Raw genomic sequence first — 24,329 nt, forward strand, 5'->3', positions numbered from 1 at the left:
AACCCCCAGGTGCTTGCTTTGTAGAATCCTTATTGGATTTACCCTGTAAATGTGGTATAGTAGGTTGACCAATGTTAGAATAGGTCTTGGCGATAATCTTTGGCAGCTTGCGTTCTTGATCATGTTCAGGAACATCCCGCAGCTGCATGCGCACTGCTAGTGTAACTGCTTTCCCTTTAAGGTTACTTAATATAATTGAAGATACTGTGGCAAAATTGCCCATTAATTACATCCCCAAATCCAGGGAGCCTCCTATTCATCTTGAATTAACACTTCCAGAAGATTAGCAAGTGTCGGTGTACCATGTGCGGTAGTATAGAGCGTGACAAATACCGCACCCCAAGTATTGCAGTTATTTACTGTGGAAACCATCACCAATGGCAAGCACATAGTGAGTATTCTATGTTTATCCTGAGGTCCTGTATGGGGAAAGACTGTTTTCAGTGCATTTATTTTTTGAGTTAACCAAAACGGAATCTCCTCTCATTTGGCAGGTACTTTACCCATGACTGAATGTACAGTTGCAGGGTTAATGCATGGCGTGACTGCATGCGCTGAGGCAGCACGTGTTGGGTTAGTATTTGATGTCTGTATTACGAACTGTACTAACAGTCTATATATTGCTGTAAGCTCGGCATATAAGTGACGAACCTCAGCTACCACCAAGCATGCTGCTTTAGGATACGGTGTGTATGTGGCCAATAAAGGCCAGGTAGGACCATCATTACTCAGAGGACCTAACCAAACATGTAGTATTGTGTGTGGTAGGACGCCATCAAGCCAGTTAATATGGTCTTGAAAAGATAGAGGTATCTCTAAATATATATAAGCTCTATGTTTTGTAGGTATGTTAGCAGGTGTGTAGTGATGAAATGTATTAGTGTTCCCATCAACTGCTGGAAAAGTGACCCAAGAGTGGACTATTTCTGTTCTGTAGGAAAGATGAGTATCAAATACAAATGTTACAGGACCCCCCTCAGCTGTGAGTCCATTTGCTAGTAAATGAGCAGTGAGGGGAGGTCACATGTTAACTGCAATTACCACCCGTTTGTGGGTTCACCATGGTAGATATACCTGTTCAGACATAAGGACGCCAATTGGGGATTATTCCTTTTAAGGTTCAAGCTTGAATAACCTACAGCATCGGTTAGGTACTACCTACCTAACTGAGGAGGAAATCCTCAATACCATGGACGTCTCCGTATAAAGTATTGCGGTGCCTTCAGCACATAGTGAGACAGAGATACTCAGGAAGATCCGAAAATCAGTGCCTGACCAAATGCTGGCTGCACCATGTCGCGTGGTCTCTCATTGTCCTAATGAGACTGCTGGATTCGGGCGGCAGCATCACCTGATTTGTGGGGAAATGAGTTCAATCCGACACCATGTGACAACTGTCGGCCTAATCCATTTCGTGCCAACTTGCAGTGCAATAGCAGGGATGATTTTGTGGCAACCGAGCGCATGACAAGAATGACTTCTCAGGGAAATCGTGGTGTATCACATCTCATCCTTTTCTCTCACTTACATTAGTCTCACAAAGACAAACAGAGGCACAAAATAGTTCAATAAGATTTATTGAAGCAACTGAGACTTAGATACAATGGCATGAATTGCAATAATTAGAATGATGAAACATGGTAGAAGCAAAACGGTGACAAGAAAAGTGAAACACAAGAAAAGTCCCGTCATACTGTCACTATGTATAACATATATGGTTCCTACCTATGCTGTGAAAGAGCACAGCGTGATAAGGCCTAATCCGCCCTTGAGGTCCCCCCCCCCCCGGAAGATATCAACCCCTCATACCTGAGCGAGGAAGCTTGTTGTCTAGAGAGACACCATCCCCATGCTGGTCGGGGAACTGGTAATCTCAGGAAGCAGCTTTAGCAAAGTCAATCAACATGCAGTCGTGGTCATCTGGCTGGAATCTCCCTCTAAGGTGCATGGGACAGGGAAGTGTTTTTATAATAAAACAGCTGATGTTCTGAGAAAATGTCCACACTTAAGGATGTGTATATTTCTGTGAATGTTGGAGACGCAGCGTACAACTTTGCCAGCAACCCTATCGTGCTGCAGCCTTGAGGAAAGCACAAAGTGAAAAGAATGTCTTGCTAGAAACACAATGCTTTCTTAGGCAAAAGAACAACTAGATAAAGAAAATGAAACAGCACCATAAATGTGGCCAATTCTGAAATAATAAAAATAAAGCAGAATAAAATGTAACAGGCTAAAAGGCACAAGAGGCAGGCCTAGTTGCTAAAATAACACGTCTAAAAACATTACTAAAATGGCTATGCAACATCAGCTTTAGTCCTTTTTTTCAAAATGACTCTAATAGAGTACTAAACTGATGGGCCTAGGGGCTTTAGGTTTAGGTCTATTTTAACACTATTTTGTAAAGGCTCTGAGGATATACTGGAGTAACTGTTTATCTTCCTTCTCTTACAATCTATTGGAGGAGTACATGGGGACATTGGATTGCGTGATCTTGTCTGAGTCACTTTCATCATGATGGAAACAGCCGTGTATGGATGCTTGTGAGTGTATGCATGTATGGATGCTTGTGAGTGTATGCATGTATGGATGCTTGTGAGTGAATGCGTGTATGTCAGTGTTGGTACATGAGCGCATGCAAGGTGCGTGAATGAGTGTATGGGTAGTGTATGTGGGTGTCCACGTGCGTACATGCGGGGGGCGCTGCACCAGAAGGGGGTGGGGACGCTGTTCTGGTAGGGGGGTGGGGTGTTCTGGTAGGGAGGGAGTATGGGGGTATTGGGCTTGCAGGGGAGGGTGAGGGAGTCATCTGCCAGTGACAGGAAAGAAATGTCCTGTCATCAGTAGCCTTTCCACCAGGGTTTTCATGGCGGTGCTACTGCAGCAGAAACCCTGGTGGAAAGCCGGCTCCCAATACCGCCAGCGGTCTTCACTGGACCGTCGGGTTGGAGATGCTGATCTCCAGCCAGGCAGGTTCATCCGGCCTGGCAGTACAGGCGGGGATGTGGCGGATTGGCAGAGGCCAACCCACCAGACTTATTATGTGGCAGTCTTCACCGCCAGCCCATCGGTGGTGAAATCGCCACCATGGCCCTGGCGGTCGGAAGACCGCCAGGGTCATAATGAGGACCATAGTGCAGTAGAGTGCCCAAATACAAAGGAAAAAGCAGTAATGTAAGGACTTAAGAGAGGACACAAGTAAGGACACAAGTAATGCGTCCACGATCCAAGGGAGGGGAAAACACATGAAGGGATGAAGAAAGGAAGGAAGGAAGGGAAGAAGCTAATAGCAGCTGCCCACTGAAAGGCAGCAAATGGGAGTGACAATGAAGCCACCTAACGGTAACCCATGGGTAGGCACAAGGCCACTGATTGTAAAGAAATGTCTAGCAGTGCTCCAAGCCCTCCTCTTAAACACACGGCAGCTGCAATTAAATGTGGTAACATGGAATACTGAGGCAGAATAATCCTGAAGACCTATCGAGCCTCTTCAATCCATTTAAAGACACTCCCTACCCCTTCAGCTCACTTTTGCAGCTTTTTGCTTTCTCCCATTGTGATGCTTTTTTGTTTTTCTCTTCCTCCGTCTTTCACATATGTGTCTTTTGCTCACAGCAAATGCTTGGAGCAGAAGAATAAGCGCTGGCCCTCAAAAATAATTGCCGGTGCTCCGCACCGGAATCATCAAGCACAGATTAAGCACTGCTGTCTAGGCTGTACATAAAAAGGCATTGAGAATCTTAGTACACACTGAGAACATCCCTGAGTGTGTGCTACAAGTGCAAAGGTGCTCTGCATGCATCTGTTCTGTAGCACCCAGTTTGCCCGCTCACAAACTCACGTTTTTTCCTTTTCCCCCAGGTACTGGTAGATGATGCCGGGATTCTTCACGCCTTTCAGGGCCTTCTTGGGGAGCTCATTGAAGAAATAGGGAGGAAGCTTGGAATCACGCTGAGTCTCTTCGTCACAGCACACAAGGCCTGGGTAGTGCATCATCAACCGAGCTGCGAGGTTCACCTTTCTGCCAATGACTACATGGGTTGCAAGAGAAAGGGAGAGACATCTTAAACATACACAGTTCAAGGCAATACATAGCAAGTTACCTTCCACTTCTGTTTTTATACAAGTATCTACATTTATATGGAACACTTTTTCTATCCAATTTTCTAGTGTTAATATTTGCATGTGTATCTAGAGTCAGCTCAATACTGCTGTGATAGTAACTAATGATCACACTGTACATTACTGCCCAAAAGTGAACAGTGAGGCAAGGTGTACTGTGATAGTGGTGGGCTGTACATAGTACAGGATTCTGTACATTTACTAGTCAAATCACAGAAGTTATGGATCGTTATTCTCTTGCCCATAAAATGCCTCATAATTTCGCCTAGGAAAACAAACTGCACTGATAAGAAATTGAGTTAATGGGATAAAAAGTATTAAAACAGAGTGCAATAGCTCAAGGTGGAATTGTAGTGTACTCTTGGGTGGTCTATAAAACACAGTGTCAGAAGCGTGATCGCTCACCAAAAACAGACCCCCAACCCCCATTCACTAGGGGAATGATTATAGCTCAAGCTGCAACCATAGTGTCCCCTGGGGTGACTACTAAACACAGTGTCAGAAGGATAAGCATCCCCTAAGTGTGATCACTCATCGAGGGAAGTGTAGATTGACTCAGAAACAGAACCCCGCCTACCCTTTGCTAGGGAAATCAGTCTCTATACAAGCAGCAGCGGGCAGTGCTTGGAGAATATATCCCAACTAGATGACAAAGACTTGCAAGAGGAAAAGTCATGCAAACCTAAGTCTAGAGACAAAACCAGTCTCAGGCGTCTGGAAGGGACATTTAAGATGAAAGTGTATGAAGAACTGGTGAAATGTAGTGTGAGAGGTTTGTACTATGATTGCCCAATTAGTGTACATTTAAATATAGTATGGTAGTAAGAGATTAAAAAAACTGTACGTTTCACTCTGTTTTAAAGGAGAAACTACAATTATTAAGTTTATCACAAACTCATCACCTCCTTATTGCATGTATGCTTTTCAGCTCCAATCCTATTGTAACGCAGAAGAGAATCTGGCATCCTGTTGTGTGACCAGGATGCCTAATATTTGTCTTTGTAAAGTAGCTTGGACATATTTCTAGGTACAACGCATGTACATTTATTTTAATGAAGTACCCTTACTTTAAAGAGAAGACACTGAGTTGTGGAGAGGCTGGCAGGTACGGTATGGATAAGAACTTGGTGTGGGAGAAGTTATGCATCCTCTCATGCTTCCAAAGCAACACTTTGCCCTTCCAAGTATGCTGTTATCTATTTGGAAAGGGATCAGGAAAGTGACTACCTTGTACCAATGTAACTCTCAGTTCCTCCCGCCACTCCCTCCTTAATGCTAATAAATGTGCAGAGACGAGGTCCTGCTCAGTCATTCGGCCTACTGATGCTTCAACTGCTCAGCCATGGGGCTACTGATGCGAACAGATATGCATAGACAAGATCCAGCTAAGCCATGAGGCCTACTGATGTTAACAGATGTGAGGAGGAGAGGTCCTGCTTAGCTATGAGGACTACTGATCCTAACAATTGTGAGGAGGAGAGTTCCTGCTCAGACATGAGGCCTACTGATGCTAAAAGATGTGCAGAGACAGGGTCCTGCTCAGTCATTGGGCCTACTGATGCGAACAGATGTGAGGAAACGAGGTCCTGCTCAGCCATGGGGCCTACTGATGCTAACAGATGTGCAGAGTTACATTAGAGAACAAAGAACGCAACACTTAAGTTTCAATAACCACATACACAGTAAATGCTTTGTTTGAGGGTATCTGTGTTTCCGTAATTCTACTTGGGACCCCATATAGTGTATAAAGTACACGCAAGTAAAAAGAATGACGGACACACAGATACGCTCAAATAAAGCATTTACAGTGTATATGGTTATTGAAACTTGGGGACTCTATTTCGGAAACACAGAACCGAACGTCGTGCCAAATTCAGATTCAGACTTCAGAAAACAAATTTTTAGCAAAACTTAAGTGTTGCGTTCTTTGGAATTAAGATGTACTTAGGAACAGGAATAAGCCTTGAGAAAGTCCTGGAATGGGACGAAACATGTGTCGGCTGAAGTCTACATTCATTGGCTGAGAATCTACAAAGACTAAAACATCTGGGATTTGCAACCATTGTCGAATTAAGTTTTATGTGAACTGTTATTTGCTTTTCAAATTGTTTAAAATTATGTAAATGTACGAAATTATATAAACCATGAATGTGAATATTTATAAGTACATTTGCAAATAGAATCAGTAAAAATAATAAGTACCAAGACAATATACACCCACATATCTAGGTATTGATTCTTTTCTTTCACTCATCCCCTTATCGAATCTGTGCAGCTAATGTAACCCGTTTGGGGTCAAGAGCAACAAGTTTTTATGTTTACTTTGTCCTTGGGACAAGTAGGCCCAACCCCCTGCAGCACAAACCCTTTGGCTGCCTGTTTACAGAGAGTGGAACTCTCTGCAGTTGAGGTAATGTGTTTCCAAAAGATAATGCTGTTCGAATTTGTATTTATGGTTCATTTTTTGAAAGCCTTCATTATTAGGGTGCATGCTGTAAATAAATGTTTTAAGGTCATACTTCACTACTGACGTTGGTTCCAGTACAAAAAAAAAAACGTGTACACACGTTTGAAAGGTTTAGGCTAAGAGGCTAAGTATAATGCTCCCAGAATGCTCTCTGATTATATGCAAATGAAGTGTCATTTAGTAAAATGTGTTGATGCATGCTAGTATTTCCCAAAAATATTTCTAATGGAAAATCAGTGTAACCATTTTCAACACGATTATGGGAAGCATGAAAATAAACAAACACTGACAAAGCCAACTGATCTGACATATTTTTATAAGTCTTTTAGTTTCATCAATGCGTGTCTTGTTTTGACATGGCTTTTGTAACACTGTATTGTTGTGGGAGCTACCAGGCCCTCAACATTGTAACAAACATTGGCAAAACCCCCCCAAAAAGTTTTTGAACTCTTAAAGCACACGATGCCACCAGCGTCATAACAAAGGCACCGCAGCCGCCCTCCAGGGGGCCCCTTCAGCACAGCACCTGCCCTGAGTGAGTCTGGAGAGGGGGCTCCTCCATGTTCTTTGCAAAGGGACACCCTCCAGTTTCGTTACGTCACTGATTGCCACTGTAGTTCCTGACACTGAACAAAACTACTTTGTGTGGCAATATGCTCCTTGTGGAAGAGCAGAATGCGATCACTCACAGTAAAGCCAGCCGAAAGAGAGAGAAATAGAAGTTTATAAAAACAAAATGTCTTTGTTAACACCAGACCTAATTAGGGACCAAGACCCACATGTAGGTAGCTTTTTGCATGTCGCAAACAGCGACTTTCGCAGTTTGCGACGTGCAAAAAGCACATTGCGATGCACAAACCCAGTTTTGCGATTCAGTAACCTGGTTACCGAATCACAAAACGGGTTTGTGACTCGCAATTAGTAAGGGGTGTTCCCTTCCTAATTGCAACTCGCAGTGCAATGTAGGATTGTTTTGTGACCGCGAACGCAGGCGCAAACCAATCGCAGTTTGCACCCATTTCAAATGGGTGCTAACACTTTCGCAAAAGGGAAAGGATCCCCATGGGACCCCTTCCCCATTGTGAATGCCACTGTAAACATTTTTTCAGAGCAGGCAGTGGTCCGCAGGACCACTGCCTGCTCTGAAAAAATGAAACGAAAATGTTTCATTTTTCGTTTTTGTTATGCATCTCGTTTTCCTTTAAGGAAAACGGGCTGCATTACAACAAAAAAAAACGAAAAAAACTGCTTTATTGAAAAACAGTCACAGACATGGTGGTCTGCTGTCTCCAGCAGGCCACCATTCGCGAGGGGGTCGCAAATTGCGACCCACCTCATGATTATTCACGATGTGGGCATTTGCGAAGCCCTTGCGAATCACAGATGGTGTCAAGGACACCATCCTACATTCGGATTTGCGACTCGCAATTTGCAGGTCACAAATCTAAACCTACCTACTTGTGGCCCCAAATTCTTAAAGAAAGTCACAAAAGTGCAACCATGGTATATGTCGTACCCCTATAAAATATTTGTGAACTGTATTTTAGCATGGGTAAATATGATGTGTAGATTTGCTCATGTGAAATTCTATTGAGCATTTGCAAGTTCATTTTCCCTCCAGCCACTTTCTTCCCAACCCTGGAAGAAGTTCTAATTCTGCCATTGTCAGGAGTAAATGTCCAACCTTTCTTATTATGGGAAAATATTAGAGAAAAGCTGGTAAAAATCTTTAAAACATGCAGGTTAGTAGGTTTGCAGACTCAAAGGCATTCCAGCCCTGGAACTATTGCTTACTGCTTCCTCCAGCCCCAGTATGCAGATCTGCAGAAAGGTGGCAAAATAAGGAAATTGCTACAGTAGGGATTGAAACTCCAAGCCCTACTATGGTAGTAGCCCTGGCATAATCAGAGAGGCTATTTATTGCTGCCATAATTTGTCGCCACACTACATGGCACCAAAGGGACAAGTAGATCCTTTTACAGGACAAGTAGATTTGAGAAGCAACCTGTCCCCTGGACAAGTAGATATTTTAATAAATTCCACACCCCTGTTTGGTTTTACACATGGTGGCAACAGATGTGTTATAGTGTTTGAGCACCACAAATATGTACAATTTGATTTGAAGAGAACGGGAGGGATGTGCAGCTAAATAAAGTCACTGTTGCCTTTTGTTTTTTGTAGGTCCAGAGACGAAGTCCTGCTCAGCCATGAGGCCTACTAATGCTAACAGATGGGAGAAGGTGAGGTCCTGCTCAGCCATGAGGATTACTGATGCTAACAGAAACGAGGTCCTGTTCAGTCATTGGGCCCACTGATGCGAACAGATGTGAGGAAGCGAGGTCCTGCTCAGCCATGGGGTCTACTGATGCTAACAGATGCAGAGACAAAGTCCTGCTCAGCTGCGGGACCTACTGATGCTAACTGAGGTGCAGAGGTGAGGTCCTGCTCAGCCATGTGTCACGCTCTGCAAGTCTCTGAACACCGTAGTCTGAAGAACTTGAAGGAACACTGGGTTGTTTATTGGTTCTGGACTCGTCAAGATAGGGGCGACCCTTTCTAGTAACCACGGTGCTGCTGACTAGAAAAGACGCCAAGGCAGACTGTACCCTCCAGAAGGAGTCCCAGAGGAAAAACTCCAAAATTGAGAAAAAAAACTTCGACCACATAGGTTTGGGGTCCATTTGTGGTTCGCATTCCACTTTTGGAGTATATGGTTTGTGTTGCCCCTATACCTATGTGCTCCTATTGCAATCTACTGTAACTTTACATTGATTGCATTACTTCCTTTTGCTATTACTGCATATTTTTGGTATTGTGTACATATATCTTGTGTATATTTGGCATCCTCATACTGAGGGTACTCACTGAGATACTTTTGGCATATTGTCATAAAAATAAAGTACCTTTATTTTTAGTATATCTGTGTATTGTGTTTTCTTATGATATTGTGCATGTGACACCAGTGGTATAGTAGGAGCTTTGCATGTCTCCTAGTTCAGCCTGAGCTGCTCTGCTATAGCTACCTTCTATCAGCCTAAGCTGCTAGAAACACCTCTTCTACACTAATAAGGGATAACTGGACCTGGCACAGAGTGTAAGTACCCCTTGGTACCCACTAAAAGCCAGGCCAACCTCCTACATTGGTTGTGCAGCGGTGGGATAAGTACTTGCAACTACTTACCAATTTGTCATTATGTACTTTTCATAAGAGAATAATATACAAAACAAGTTCAGTGTATGTACACCTAACCAAAAAGTTTTGCTTTTCTTCTCTTACATTATCTGCTAAGTGCTGAAAAGTACTTCTAAACTTTCTAAAAGTTTAAAACATTTTGAAAAAGTTTTTTTTCTGTTCTTTAAAAAGTCCTGAAACTTTTTCTTTCTTTTATCTGTCTCTAAACCTTTTTCTATCATGTCTGGTGTAGGAACTCCTCTTAATTTGGTCAATACAACTTATGACCACCTTAACTTTAAGAGCCTAAGGAGTCTCTGCATTGATAGAGATTTAGTGGTAGGAAAGAACCCTTCTAGAGAATTATTGTCTAACATGCTCATTGAGAATGATAAGGCCTTAGCTGGCAGTTCAATTGAGAAGTTAGGAGATAGCTCACACTCTGACTCAGGGGAGCCCCCAGTGGGAGTGTTGCAGGGTTCCCTTCCTAATCTGCCCCTTAGCAGACCTCAGAGCAATGCTGGTAGTATAAGAAGCTCCCTTCATAGTAGGGAGGGTTTTATTCCTGAAGGCCAGGTTGTTAGGGTGCCAACTGTTAGGGACAGGTCTCCCTCTGCTTATTCAAATCTTTCTTCTGTGTCAAAACATTCCTGACCCACCCACTCTGATGACAAGATGTTAGAAAGGGAACTCAATAAGTTGAGAGTGGAAGAGACCAGGCTGAAGCTTAAACAGCAACAGCTGGCTCTAGACAAGGAATCCCTAGACTTAGAAAAAGAGAGACAGAGGTTGGGGTTTAGACCCCATGGTGGCAGCAGCAGTATTCCTGATAGCAATCCTGTTAGAGAGCATGATTCTAGGAATCTGCATAAGATAGTTCCCCCTTACAAGGAGGGGGATGACATTAACAAGTGGTTTGCTGCACTTGAGAGGGCCTGTATGGTACAGGGGGTCCCTCAAAGGCAGTGGGCTGCTATCCTATGGCTATCTTTCAGTGGAAAGGGTAGGGATAGGCTCCTTACTGTGAAGGAAAATGATGCCAATAATTTTACAGTTTTGAAGAATGCACTCTTGGATGGATTTGGCTTAACCACTGAACAATACAGGATTACATTCATAGAAACCAGGAAAGAGTCCTCACAAGACTGGGTAGACTTTGTTGACCATTCAGTGAAGGCCTTGGAGGGGTGGTTACATGGCAGTAAAGTTTCTGACTATGAAAGCCTGTAAAATCTAATCCTGAGAGAGCATATTCTGAATAACTGTGTGTCTGATTTGTTACACCAATACCTAGTGGACTCAGATCTGACCTCTCCCCAATAATTGGGAAAGAAGGCAGACAAATGGGTCAGAACAAGAGTGAATAGAAAAGTTCATACAGGGGGTGACAAGGATGGCAAGAAGAAAGATGGTGAGAAATCTCAGGATAAGCATGGGGATAAGGGTAAAACCAAAGATCCTTCTTCAAATCCTAAACACTCTTCAGGGGGTGGGGCTAAATCAAATTCTTCCTCTTCTTCACAACATACACACATTAAAAAGCCTTGGTGCTTTGTGTGTAAAAATAAAGGCCATAGGCCAGGGAATAAGTCCTGTCCAGGTAAACCCCCTGAGCCTACCACCACTAATACATCAAGCTCTAGTGCCCCTAGCAGTAGTGGTAATAGTGGTGGACTGCTGGCAACAGTCAAACTAAGGGTATTTTGGGGTTCACTTATGGGTCCATCATAGAAACTGGGGTAGTCAGTCCCAAGACAGTTTCTGTCACACCTAGTGGCATTGGCCTTGCCACACTGGCTGCTTGTCTCCTTACAATGGATAAGTACAGGCAGACAGATTCAATAAATGGTGTTGAGGCCCAAGCCTACAGGGACACAGGTGCCAGTATCACTTTGGTGACTGAAAACCTAGTGGCTCCTGAACAACACATCATTGGACAACAGTACAAGATTATTGATGTCCATAACTCCACTAAGTTTCTTCCCTTAGCTATAGTTCAGCTTAGTTGGGGTGGAGCTACTGGCCCTAAGCAGGTGGTAGTGTCACCTAGCTTACCTGTAGACTGTCTCTTAGGTAATGACCTAGAGACCTCAGGTTGGGCTGAAGTAGAGTTTTATACCCATGCAGCCATGCTGGGTATCCCTGAGGAATTGTTCCCTCTCATTTCTGAAATGAAAAAGAAAAGGAGAGAAAAAGGCCTGAAAACTCAGGATCCCTCTCCAACAACAGGTAAAAAGGGTATCACAGTATCCCCTAACCACCCTGCCATTCAGGATACCATTCCTGTGGTGGGAGAAACCTCTCCTGGGGTGGCACCTGTACAAAGGGAATCATCAGCTAGCATAGCTGTAGTCCCTGAGGTAGAAGTACCTCTCTGTGGGATAACTAACATTGGCGAGAAAAAGAGCACCATTTTAGTTAACATGGAGCATCCCTCCAACCCTCCCAGAGAAACTTTAGTGCAGAAACCCTGCACTGCCTTACAACACTTAGGACAGTAGCCCTGCCCTAGTGTGGAGCTCATAGGACAGCATCCCTGCCCTACTCCAACTCAAGAGAAACAGCATACCTGTTCTCTCTTACAGCCATATGGACAAAGTTTTTGCCCAGCTATGGCTTTACTGAGACAGCATCCCTGTCTGGCATTCCCATCACTAGAAATAGGTCCAGTGGACAATTCCCACTGCTCTAAAATAAAACTTACTGATAGAAACTCTGAAAATATATCTTCACTTTGTTGGTTAGCTAAAAAACTTCAAACAGGGTGGTTTACATCCCCACAGGGAAGTAACCATATAGTGGATGATAAAGGGAGTAACCAGTCTATTGCAGAGCTACTCTCCACTTATCACCACTTAGACAATAAAGTCTCAACTGGCCAAGGTTAGCCTTATTGTCCTTCGTTTGGGGGGGGGGGGTTGTGTGAGAAGAACGAGTTACTTACCTTCGGTAACGACTTTTCTGGTGGATACATTAGCTACCTGTGGATTCCTCACCTCATGAATACTCCCATGGCGCCAGCATTCGACGGAAATCTTCTTACTAGTCTCTGCACGTCGACGAGGACGTCACTGTCTCGCACGCGACGCCGTCTGACGTCATACAGGCAATAAGAGGTCCTCGACGACGTGCGGACGTCAGTACCAATCATTTTTTACGTGCATGAGAACAACCAGGCAATGCAATGAAAGAACAAAGCAACATCCATTATATTGTAAAAATACACCACATTGTATGAATAACTGTAAATCTTTTTTATGTACATATATATATATATATATATAAAACTCTTTCTTTTAAAAATATATACACACACCAAGTATATACATAAAGATATATACACATATACCTATATATATATAAATATATTATATATATACATCTATTGCACCCTCAAAGATCAAGAGGAGCGCACTCAAGGATTACTTGGCAAGACCATAAAGGCAACGGGGAGGCGGGTGGGACCGTGAGGAATCCACAGGTAGCTAATGTATCCACCAGAAAAGTCGTTACCGAAGGTAAGTAACTCGTTCTTCTGATGGATACAACTACCTGTGGATTCCTCACCTCATGAATAGAGTCCCAAAGCAGTACCACGCCCGGCGGTGGGTGCCTAAATGGTCAAACCAAGAAATCCTGCAGCACTGACCGTGCAAAATGGCCGTCCCTTCTAACCTCAGAATCTAAACAGTAATGTTTTGCAAAAGTGTGAAGGGACGACCAAGTTGCGGCCTTGCAGATGTCGACCACAGGAACACCTCTGGCTAAGGCCGAAGTGGCCGACTTAGCTCTGGTGGAATGAGCTCTAATGCCCTCAGGAGGATCCTTCTTTGCCAAAGAGTAACATATTTTAATGCAAAGAACAACCCACCTGGATAGTGTTCTCTTGTGAACTGCCTTTCCTCTCCTCTTGCCCACGTATCCAATAAACAGCTGATCCTCCAGCCTGAAATCCTTTGTTCTATCGATAAAGAAGCTCAACGCTCTCTTTGGATCCAGACGGTGCAGTCTTTCTTCCTCTTTGGAAGGATGAGGCGGAGGATAGAACGTGGACAAAGTAATTGCCTGAGCCAAATGGAAGGGTGAAACAACCTTCGGGAGGAAAGCAGCCTTGGTCCTCAACACCACCTTATCCCCATAAAAAGTTGTATAAGGGGGTTTTACTGATAAGGCCTGCAACTCACTCACTCTCCTTGCTGATGTTATAGCTATCAGGAAGACTGTTTTTAAAAACAAATACCTCAAGGGGCAAGAATGCATAGGTTCAAAAGGGGACCCCATAAGGAAAGTCAGGACTAAGGACAAATCCCATTGCGGCATAACGAATGGCTTTGGAGGATATTGATTTAGAAGACCTTTCAAGAATCTGATAACAATAGGGGATTTAAATAAAGATGGTTGGTCTGGAAGACATATGAAGGCTGACAAGGCCGATAAATAACCTTTAATGGTAGCCACTGCACAACCTTTCTGCGCCAGAGATAGAGCAAAAGACAAAACGTCCGATAGATGAGCTTGTAAAGGATCAATCTGCCTCTCTCCACACCACGCAACAAATTTAGACCACCTATTAGCGTAGATAGATTTAGTGGAGTGTCGCCTGGCCGCTAATATAACATCCACTACCTCAGGCGGGAGAGAGAAGGAACTCAGGTTGCCCCGTTCAATCTCCAGGCATGTAGGTGCAGACTCTGGAGGTTGGGGTGTAGAACCTGCCCCTGCGACTGCGAGAGGAGGTCTGCCCTGAAAGGGAGACGGAGCGGCGGGCACGTTGAGAGTTGGAGAAGGTCGGAGTACCACACCCTCCTTGGCCAATCCGGAGCTATTACGATTACTAGAGCCCGGTCTTGGCGAATCTTCCTCAATACTCGAGGAATCAAGGGTATGGGAGGAAACGCGTAAAGCAACTGGCCGCACCAGGTCATTTGAAACGCGTCCCCCAACGCTTCCTGCATCGGATACTGAAGGCTGCAGAACAACGGACAATGCGCGTTCTCTCGAGTGGCGAACAGATCTACCCGAGGAAACCCCCACTTCTGGAAGATTAAACAGACTTGATCTGGATGGAGACGCCACTCGTGGTCTGCCGAGAAGTGGCGACTGAGACTGTCCGCACGCACGTTCAAGACTCCGGCCAGATGGTTTGCTATCAAGCAAATCCGATGGTCCTTTGCCCAGGACCATAGTCGAAGAGCTTCTCTGCAGAGAAGGTACGACCCCACTCCTCCCTGCTTGTTTATGTACCACATCGTGGTAGTATTGTCCGTTAGGACCTGTACCGACTGACCACGAAGGGAAGGGAGGAAGGCCTTGAGAGCCAGACGTACAGCCCGTAACTCTAACAGATTGATGTGAAAAATCTGTTCCTCTGGAGACCAAAGACCTTTGATCTCCAGATCCCCCAGATGAGCTCCCCACCCTAGAGTGGAAGCATCCGTTATGACTGTGGCCACTGGTGGCGACTGCTGGAACGGTTTTCCTTGTGAAAGATTGTTGCTTGCAATCCACCACTTCAAATCCACAGCAGCATCTCTGGAGATCTTGACAGTACCCTCTAGATCCCCTCTGTGTTGAGACCACTGCCTTCGGAGGCACCACTGAAGAGCCCTCATGTGCCAGCGAGCATGCGTGACCAACAGAATGCAGGAGGCAAAAAGACCGAGCAGACGAAGGACCTTGAGGACTGGAACTACCGCTCCATTTCGAAACATTGGAACCAAATCCTGAATATCTTGAATCCGCTGAGGCGGAGGAAAGGCCCGACCCAATGTCGTATCCAGTACTGCCCCTATGAACAGGAGGCGCTGAGAGGGCTCCAGGTGAGATTTGGGCTCGTTCACCGAAAAGCCCAGGTCGAACAACAACTGGGTTGTTGACTGCAGATGACGCAACACAAGCTCCGGGGACTTGGCTTTGATCAACCAATCGTCCAAGTAAGGGAATACTGCTATCTCCTTCCTTCTGAGCTCTGCCGCAACCACCGACATCACCTTCGTGAAGACTCGAGGTGCTGAAGTAAGACCAAACGGAAGGACCGCAAACTGGTAGTGTTGCGATCCCACCACAAACCGGAGATACTTCCTGTGTGACTTGAGTATCGGGATATGAAAGTAAGCATCCTGCAAGTCGACAGACACCATCCAGTCTTCCATGTTCAACGCCAAAAGCACCTGTGCTAGGGTCAGCATCTTGAACTTTTCCTGCTTGAGGAACCAATTCAAGATCCTCAGGTCCAGAATTGGTCTCAAACGACCATCCTTCTTGGGAATCAGGAAATACCTTGAGTAAACTCCTTGACCCCTTTCCTGCTCCGGGACCAACTCCACCGCGCCCTTTAAAAGGAGGACTTCTACCTCCTGTTCTAGCAACAGGAGGTGTTCTTGTGAACAATACGAAGGGCGGGGCGGGATGAGGGGCGGAAACTCCCGAAAGGGAAGGGTGTAGCCTTTTCCCACAACACTGAGAACCCAAGTGTCCGACGTAACAGTCTCCCATTTGGTGAGAAAATGCTGTAATCTTCCCCCTACAGGAGAGGAGTGAGTGGGAAATGGTGGAAGCCTAAGGCTGCTTCCCCTGCTGCACCCCGCCAGAGGATGAGGAAGAGGCAGAGTGCTGCTGAGAGGCTCCCCTGGTGCGGACCCTACCCCTCCCCCTAAAAGATCTATAGGGATGGGAAGAGGCAGGTTGCTGATATCTTCCCCGAAAGGAAGAGGAGGAAGAGCCACGCCCAAATCCACGAAACCTCCTGAAGAATCTGGAAGAGGCCGTGGAAGAAGGAGCTTGGAGTCCCAACGACTTAGCCGTGGCCCTGCTCTCCTTAAAACGTTCCAAGGCCGAATCAGCCTTAGCCCCAAACAGTTTGTCCCCATCAAACGGGAGATCCAACAATGTGGACTGTACATCTGCCGAAAAGCCCGAGTTACGTAGCCAGGCCTGTCTCCTTTCCACCACAGTTGTGCCCATTGCTCTGGCTACCGAGTCGGTGGTATCCAGTCCCGTCTGGATAATTTGGGTCGCAGCAGCCTGGGCATCAGAGACAAGATCCAAAAGACCCTGGGGAAGCTCTGTAAACGAAGAGGAGATGTCATCCATCAGAGCATGAATATACCTCCCCAGGATACAGGTCGCATTAGTGGCTTTTAACGCCAGACTGCAGGACGAAAAAATCTTCTTCGACTGCGCCTCTAGCTTTTTTGAGTCTCTGTCCCCAGGCACCGTCGGGAAAGAACCAGGCGCTGATTTGGACGAACAGGAGGCCTGCACAACCAAGCTCTCCGGCGTAGGGTGCCTAGATAGGAAACCAGGATCAGTTGGAGCCGTCCGATACCTCCTGGCCACGGCTCTGTGAACTGCTGGGGAAGATGCCGGCTTCTTCCACACCTCTAAAACCGGATCCAGCAGAGCGTCATTAAAAGGTAATAGAGGCTCCGCCGCGGCTGAGGCCGGATGCAACACCTCTGTCAAAAGGTTTTGTTTCGCCTCCACCACCGGCAAAGGCAGGTCCAAAAAACTAGCTGCCTTCCGTACCACTGTATGAAAGGAAGCAGCTTCCTCGGTATATTCCCCTGGGGACGAAAGGTCCCACTCAGGGGAAGTGTCCAGCCCACTGGCCGACTCCAGTCCACGCAGCCCATCACCCGAGTCCTCTAGCTCTCCTTCCTCTAGGGCTCGTTGGTACTCCTGCTCCTCTAGTACCCGGAGAGCACGCCTCCTTGAATGCAGTCGTTGCTCAATCCGCGGAGTCGACAACACCTCCGCCGAAGTCGGAGATCGGCGCCGATCTTCCGAAGCCACCGACGCCGCATCCGGCGCCACAGGTAACTTCGGCGCCGACTGAAGAGCAGATGAAACGGATGGACCCACCGGAGTCACAGGCCGAAATCTCGACGTCGACGGGATGGAAATCCCTGGGGCCAATCCCTCCGAAGCCATCGGAGCGGCCACCGGCGCCGACACTGGCGCCGAGCCCACGTTCCCAAACGGGAGAAAGGGCATAAAGGGTGCCGGCCGAAGAGGCGCAGGATCACCCAAAGAAAAGGCCAAAGGCCCAGCCGGAGCACCCCCTGGAGCCATCTGTTGGAAGATGGCATACATCGCATTCAAGAATGCGGAACTATCGGCTCCAGGGGTGGGAAAAGCCGGATACTGGGGTGCCTGACTCGGAGGCGACCCCGACGCCGGCCTCGGCGTCTGCGCCGGAGAAAACACCTGAGGCTCCAATACCTCAATCACCGACGCCTGTCCAGGCGAAGTTGGAGACGTCGGAGAGAGCAACGGCGTCGAAGGATGCGGCGTCACCGTGGGGCTGACCTCCCATGTCCTCCGGCGCCGATCCGGAGACCTGGAACGAGCCTCCCTTGAATGACGCCGAGATTCTCTACGGCGCCGGGAGTCTCGATGACGCCGATGTCTTGGAGAAGACTTTTTCTTGTGATGCTTCTCCTTTGACTTGGCCATAAACAGCTTCGCCTCGCGTTCTTTAATGGCCTTCGGATTCATGTGCTGACACGAATCACAAGTCGAGACGTCGTGGTCGGAGCTCAAACACCAAAGGCAATCGGAATGAGGATCCGTCACCGACATCTTGCCTCCACACTCACGACAAGGCTTAAATCCAGACTTTCTCTGCAACATTATTTCCACAGAGAAAGAGTACGCAGCAAGATATACACTGTAACCGCAAGAGTAACAGTTGCTCCCTCGAAGATAACCGTTTCGAATGCACGGAAAAAAGGGAACTGACGTCCGCACGTCGTCGAGGACCTCTTATTGCCTGTATGACGTCAGACGGCGTCGCGTGCGAGACAGTGACGTCCTCGTCGACGTGCAGAGACTAGTAAGAAGATTTCCGTCGAATGCTGGCGCCATGGGAGTATTCATGAGGTGAGGAATCCACAGGTAGTTGTATCCATCAGAAAGTAGCCTCTTTCTAGGCTTGTTACCCCCACTTTTGGCCTGTTTGTAAGTATATGTCAGAGTGTTTTCACTGTCTCACTGGGATCCTGCTAGCCAGGGCCCAGTGCTCATAGTGAAAACTTTATGTTTTCAGTATGTTTGTTATGTGTCACTGGGACCCTGCTAGCCAGGACCCCAGTGCTCATAAGTTTGTGGCCTATATGTATGTGTTCCCTGTGTGATGCCTAACTGTCTCACTGAGGCTCTGCTAACCAGAACCTCGGTGGTTATGCTCTCTCTTCTTTACAAATTGTCACTAACAGGCTAGTGACCAATTTTACCAATTCACATTGGCATACTGGAACACACTTATAATTCCCTAAGTATATGGTACTGAGGTACCCAGGGTATTGGAGTTCCAGGAGATCCCTATGGGCTGCAGCATTTCTTTTGCCACTCATAGGGAACTCTGACAATTCTTACACAGGCCTGCCACTGCAGCCTGACTGAAATAACGTCCACGCTATTTCACAGCCATTTACCACTGCACTTAAGTAACTTATAAGTCACCTATATGTCTAACCTTCACCTGGTGAAGGTTGGGTGCTAAGTTACTTAGTGTGTGGGCACCCTGGCACTAGCCAAGGTGCCCCACATCGTTCAGGGCAAATTCCCCGGACTTTGTGAGTGCGGGGACAACATTTCACGCGTGCACTATACATAGGTCACTACCTATGTATAGCGTCACAATGGTAACTCCGAACATGGCCATGTAACATGTCTAAGATCATGGAATTGTCACCCCAATGCCATTGTGGCATTGGGGAGACAATTCCATGATCCCCCGGGTCTCTAGCACAGAACCCGGGTACTGCCAAACTGCCTTTCCCGGGGTTTCACTGCAGCTGCTGCTGCTGCCAACCCCTCAGACAGGTTTCTGCCCTCCTGGGGCCCAGCCAGGCTTGGCCCAGGAAGGCAGAACAAAGAACTTCCTCAGAGAGAGGGTGTTACACCCTCTCCCTTTGGAAAAAGGTGTCAGGGCTGGGGAGGAGTAGCCTCCCCCAGCCTCTGGAAATGCTTTGATGGGCACAGATGGTGCCCATCTCTGCATAAGCCAGTCTACACCGGTTCAGGGATCCCCCAGCCCTTCTCTGGCGCGAAACTGGACAAAGGAAAGGGGAGTGACCACTCCCCTGCACCTCCCAGGGGAGGTGCCCAGAGCTCCTCCAGCGTGCCCCACACCTCTGCCATCTAGGATTCAGAGGTGTGCTGGCACACTGGACTGCTCTGAGTGGCCAGGGCCAGCAGGTGACGTCAGAGACTCCTTCTGATAGGCTCTTACCTGTGTTACTAGCCTATCCTCCTTCCTAGGAAGCCAAATCTCCTTTTCTGGCTATTAAGGGTCTCTGCTTTGGGGAATTCTTCAGATACCGAATGCAAGAGCTCACCAGAGTTCTTCTGCACTTCTCTCTTCACCTTCTGCCAAAGGATCGACCGCTGACTGCTCAGGACGTCTGCAAAACCGCAACAAAGTAGCAAAGACGACTACTGCAACCTTGTATCACTTCATCCTGCTGGCTTTCTCGCATGTTTCCTGGTGGTGCATGCTCTGGGGGTAGCCTGCCTCATTCTTGCACCAGGAGCTCTGAAGAAATCTCCTGTGGGTCGACGGAATCTTCTCCCTGCAACCGCAGGCAACAAAAGACTGCATCACTGGTCCTCTGGGTACCCTCTCAGCACGACGAGCGTGGTCCCTGAAACTCTGCAACTCTGTCCAAGTGACTCCCACAGTCCAGTGACTCTTCAGTCCAAGTTTGGTGGAGGTAAGTCCTTGCCTCCCCACGCTAGACTGCATTGCTGGGTACCGCTTGATTTGCAGCTGCTCCAACTCCTGTGCACTCTTCCAGGATTTCCTTCGTGCACAGCCAAGCCTGGGTCCCGACACTCTAACATGCAGTGCACAACCTCCTGAGTTGTCCTCCGGCATCGTGGGACTCCCTTTTCTGACTTCGGGTGGACTACGGTTCACTCCTCTTCCAAGTGCCTGGTCCGGTACTTCTGCGGGTGCTGCCTGCTTCTGTGAGGGCTCCCTGACTTGCTGGCCGTCCTCTCTGTCTCTTCATGCAAGTGGCGACATCCTGGTCCCTCCTGGGCCACAGCAGCACCCAAAAACCCTAACCGCGACCCTTGCAGCTAGCCAGGCTTGTTTGCGGTCTTTCTGCGTGGGAACACCTCTGCAAGCTTCTCCACGACGTGGGACATCCATCCTCCAAAGGGGAAGTTTCTAGCCCTCTTCGTTCTTGCAGAATCCACAGCTTCTACCATCTGGTGGCAGCTTCTTTGCACCCTCAGCTGGCATTTCTTGGGCATCTGCCCTCTCTCGACATTGTCGCGACTCATGGACTTGGTCCCCTTGTTTCACAGGTACTCAGGTCCGTTAATCCACTGTTGTTGCTTTGCTGGTGTTGGTCTTCCTTGCAGAAACCCCCTATCACGACTTCTGTGCTCTCTGGGGGTTATAGGTGCACTTTAAACCTACTTTTCAGGGTCTTGGGGTGGGCTATTTTTCTAACCCTCACTGTTTTCTTACAGTCCCAGCGACCCTCTACAAGCTCACATAGGTTTGGGGTCCATTCGTGGTTCGCATTCCACTTTTGGAGTATATGGTTTGTGTTGCCCCTATACCTATGTGCTCCTATTGCAATCTACTGTAACTTTACATTGCTTGCATTACTTCCTTTTGCTATTACTGCATATTTTTGGTATTGTGTACATATATCTTGTGTATATTTGGCATCCTCATACTGAGGGTACTCACTGAGATACTTTTGGCATATTGTCATAAAAATAAAGTACCTTTATTTTTAGTATATCTGTGTATTGTGTTTTCTTATGATATTGTGCATATGACACCAGTGGTATAGTAGGAGCTTTGCATGTCTCCTAGTTCAGCCTAAGGTGCTCTGCTACAGCTACCTTCTATCAGCCTAAGCTGCTAGAAACACCTCTTCTACACTAATAAGGGATAACTGGACCTGGCACAGAGTGTAAGTACCCCTTGGTACCCACTAGAAGCCAGGCCAGCCTCCTACAGGGCCTAATTGTGAAACTCTCTGTGTGCGTGAGTGTGATTTCATGGCATTTGCATTTTCTTATTCGAATCGGCAGAGTGCACGATTCATTTCTAACATGTAAACCTTGGCATTCAGATCGGCAACAGTGTGTGCGATCATTTCATGGCATTTCCATATTCTTGTTCGAATCGGCAGAATGCGCAATTCATTTCTAACATGTAAACCTTGGCATTCAGATCGGCAAACAGTGTGCGCGATCATTTCATGGCATTTGCATATTCTTATTCGAATCGGCAGAGTGCGCGATTCAACCCTGGCATAAAACGCATGGCTTTTAGATCGGCAGTGTGCGCGATCATTTCATGACATTGAAAACTTTGGTGTGCTGTGTTTGTTGAGGTGCACACATTTATCCTGAACTTTGGATTTCTTTGAAATGCTTAATTCAAAGTGCGACATTTTTTGTGCATATTAGGGGCCAGATGTAGCAAGCATTTTGCATGGTGCAAACTGCGAAAATCGCAGTTTGCGCCATGCAAAATGCCGAATGCGATGCTCATTCACAATTTGCAAGTCGGTACCACAAACTGTGAATGCGACTCGCAAATAGGAAGGGGTGTCCCCTTCCTATTTGCGACTCGCATCGCTATGCTAAATTGCTTTGTGACCGCGAATGAGGTCGCAAAGCAATTCGCAGTTACCACCAGTGTCACACTGGTGGTAACCCATTTGCAAAATGGGGACCCCTTCCTTTGTGAATGTTGCCAAAAAGGGTTTTTCAGAGTAGGCAGTGGTCCAATGGACCACTGCCTACTCTGAAAAACCAAAACCAAATGGTTTCGTTATTTTTTTTATTTTGCAACTCGTTTTCCTTTAAGGAAAACGGGCTGCAAAATAAAATAAAAAAACTGCTTTATTTAAAAAGCAGTCACAGACATTGAGGTCTGCTGTCTTCAGCAGGCCACCATCCCTCTGAGTGCAGGGGCTCGCTATGGGGTCGAAAAATGCGACACACCTCATTAATATTAATGAGGTGGGTCTTTGCGACCCCATAGCGACTCGCAGACGGTGTCTGAGACACAGTTCTGCATCCGAATTTGCGATTCGGAAATTGCGAGTCGCACCGACTCGCAATTTCCGAATTCAAATTCGGATAATGCTACATCTGGCCCTAAGTTCCTAATACAGTTCCTGTTGTTTCCAGGGAATGTTCAGATAGCCTTTGTCCTCATGTAAAAATGCAATGTTTACTCTGAAACATTATTGATGAAGGTTCTTGTATTCTAGACAGTATGTGATATTTCCTGAAAAGCTCATATGAAACATTGTATTAACACATTCTTGATTTTTCCAGGTACCTAGATTTCTTGAGGTCTAGTTATAGTCATTTCTTATGTTATCCATGATTAGAGTATAAGAACTCTTAGAACCATAGTCTATTGAAAGTCAATGTGATTATATCTTGACATTGTGTTGTGTAACCTCTTGCTTCCTACAGGTCTCCTTCCCAGCTGTTCCCTACCTAATCCCCTTTTCCCCCACTTGGACTCTCTCAGGCTCTGTGGGATATCTATCGGAGCTTTGGAGCTGTCTAGTGGTGGACATGTTGGGAACGTGCGCAGGCCCCGAGGATCTGGTCTCCCTGACAAAGGCAAGGAGGTGGGCACATTTACGGACGAGACGGGGTGGGCCAGTGGGTTCAAATAGGTCAACACAGGATAGGAAAAGTTTTTTAGGGGCAATCGGGGGGGACCTGGAGGAAGGCGTGGGAGTGGTGGTAGAGGGAGTAGTTGTGACAGGTGTAGGTGTGCGTGAAGTGGGTGCAGGTGACTGTAGAGTATGCTGAGGTGTGGTGGATGTGTGTTGGGTGGGTGTTCTGGAACGTTTGAGTGTCTTGGGAGGAGGGGGGTGGACACAGTGGGACAAATCAGGCTGTCAGGGTAAATGTATGTTGTCTGTGTGACTGCAAGTTTGGTGAGTGTGCTGCATGTGTCAACCAGAGTCGTTGTGGTGAGTGCAGGTGTGGTGTCTGGGGTGCATGAATGGATGTCTGATTTTGTGGTGACCGCCAGACTGGGGTCAGCAACAGTGAATGAGGGTGCAGTGCCTGTGAGTGTGCATGTAGAGGTGACAGACAGGGAGGCGGAAGAGGTGGACACACTGGAGGAAGTGGATGTTGGTGTGTGTGCCTTTGTATGTTGGCTGTGTGTATGCCTGTGGTGGGAAGTGTGGTGCTTATGTTTTTCAGTGTTCTTCTTGTGTGCTGAGGTGTGTGCATGGCTGTCAGAATGTGTGCTTGGGATGGGTGAAGGGAGTGAGGTGCTGGAAGGGGTAGAGGTGGTTGGAGGGGGGACGGAATGACCAGGGACACTGGCTGCCATCAAAGAGGAGGTCAGAGCCTGAAAAGATCTCTGTAGGCCAGACACAGCACCGTAAATACCATCCAAGTAGGCATTGGTCTGCTGCACCACTGATGCTAGCCACTGAATGGCATTGATGATGGTTGTCTGCCCTACAGAGATGGTCCTTAGGAGGTCAATAGCCTCCTCCATGAGGGCAGCAGGGCTGACTGGGGGCAGGGGATGAGGTGCTGGGGCGAAGG

At 46.9% G+C, this 24,329-nt stretch overlaps 1 protein-coding gene across 1 annotated transcript in view; it reads right to left on the reverse strand.

Annotated features, from left to right (window-relative positions):
- The window catches only part of ADCY10 (adenylate cyclase 10), a 1,855,427-nt gene that overhangs the window by 800,311 nt on the left and 1,030,787 nt on the right, over positions 1-24,329 (reverse strand). Inside the window, exon 12 of the mRNA XM_069226523.1 lies at positions 3,839-4,028. Coding sequence (XP_069082624.1) covers positions 3,839-4,028 — 190 coding nt within the window. The remainder of the gene's footprint in view (positions 1-3,838; positions 4,029-24,329) is intronic.

Source organism: Pleurodeles waltl, chromosome 3_2 (genome assembly GCF_031143425.1).
Source record: "Pleurodeles waltl isolate 20211129_DDA chromosome 3_2, aPleWal1.hap1.20221129, whole genome shotgun sequence".
NCBI classification, from domain to species: domain Eukaryota; kingdom Metazoa; phylum Chordata; class Amphibia; order Caudata; family Salamandridae; genus Pleurodeles; species Pleurodeles waltl.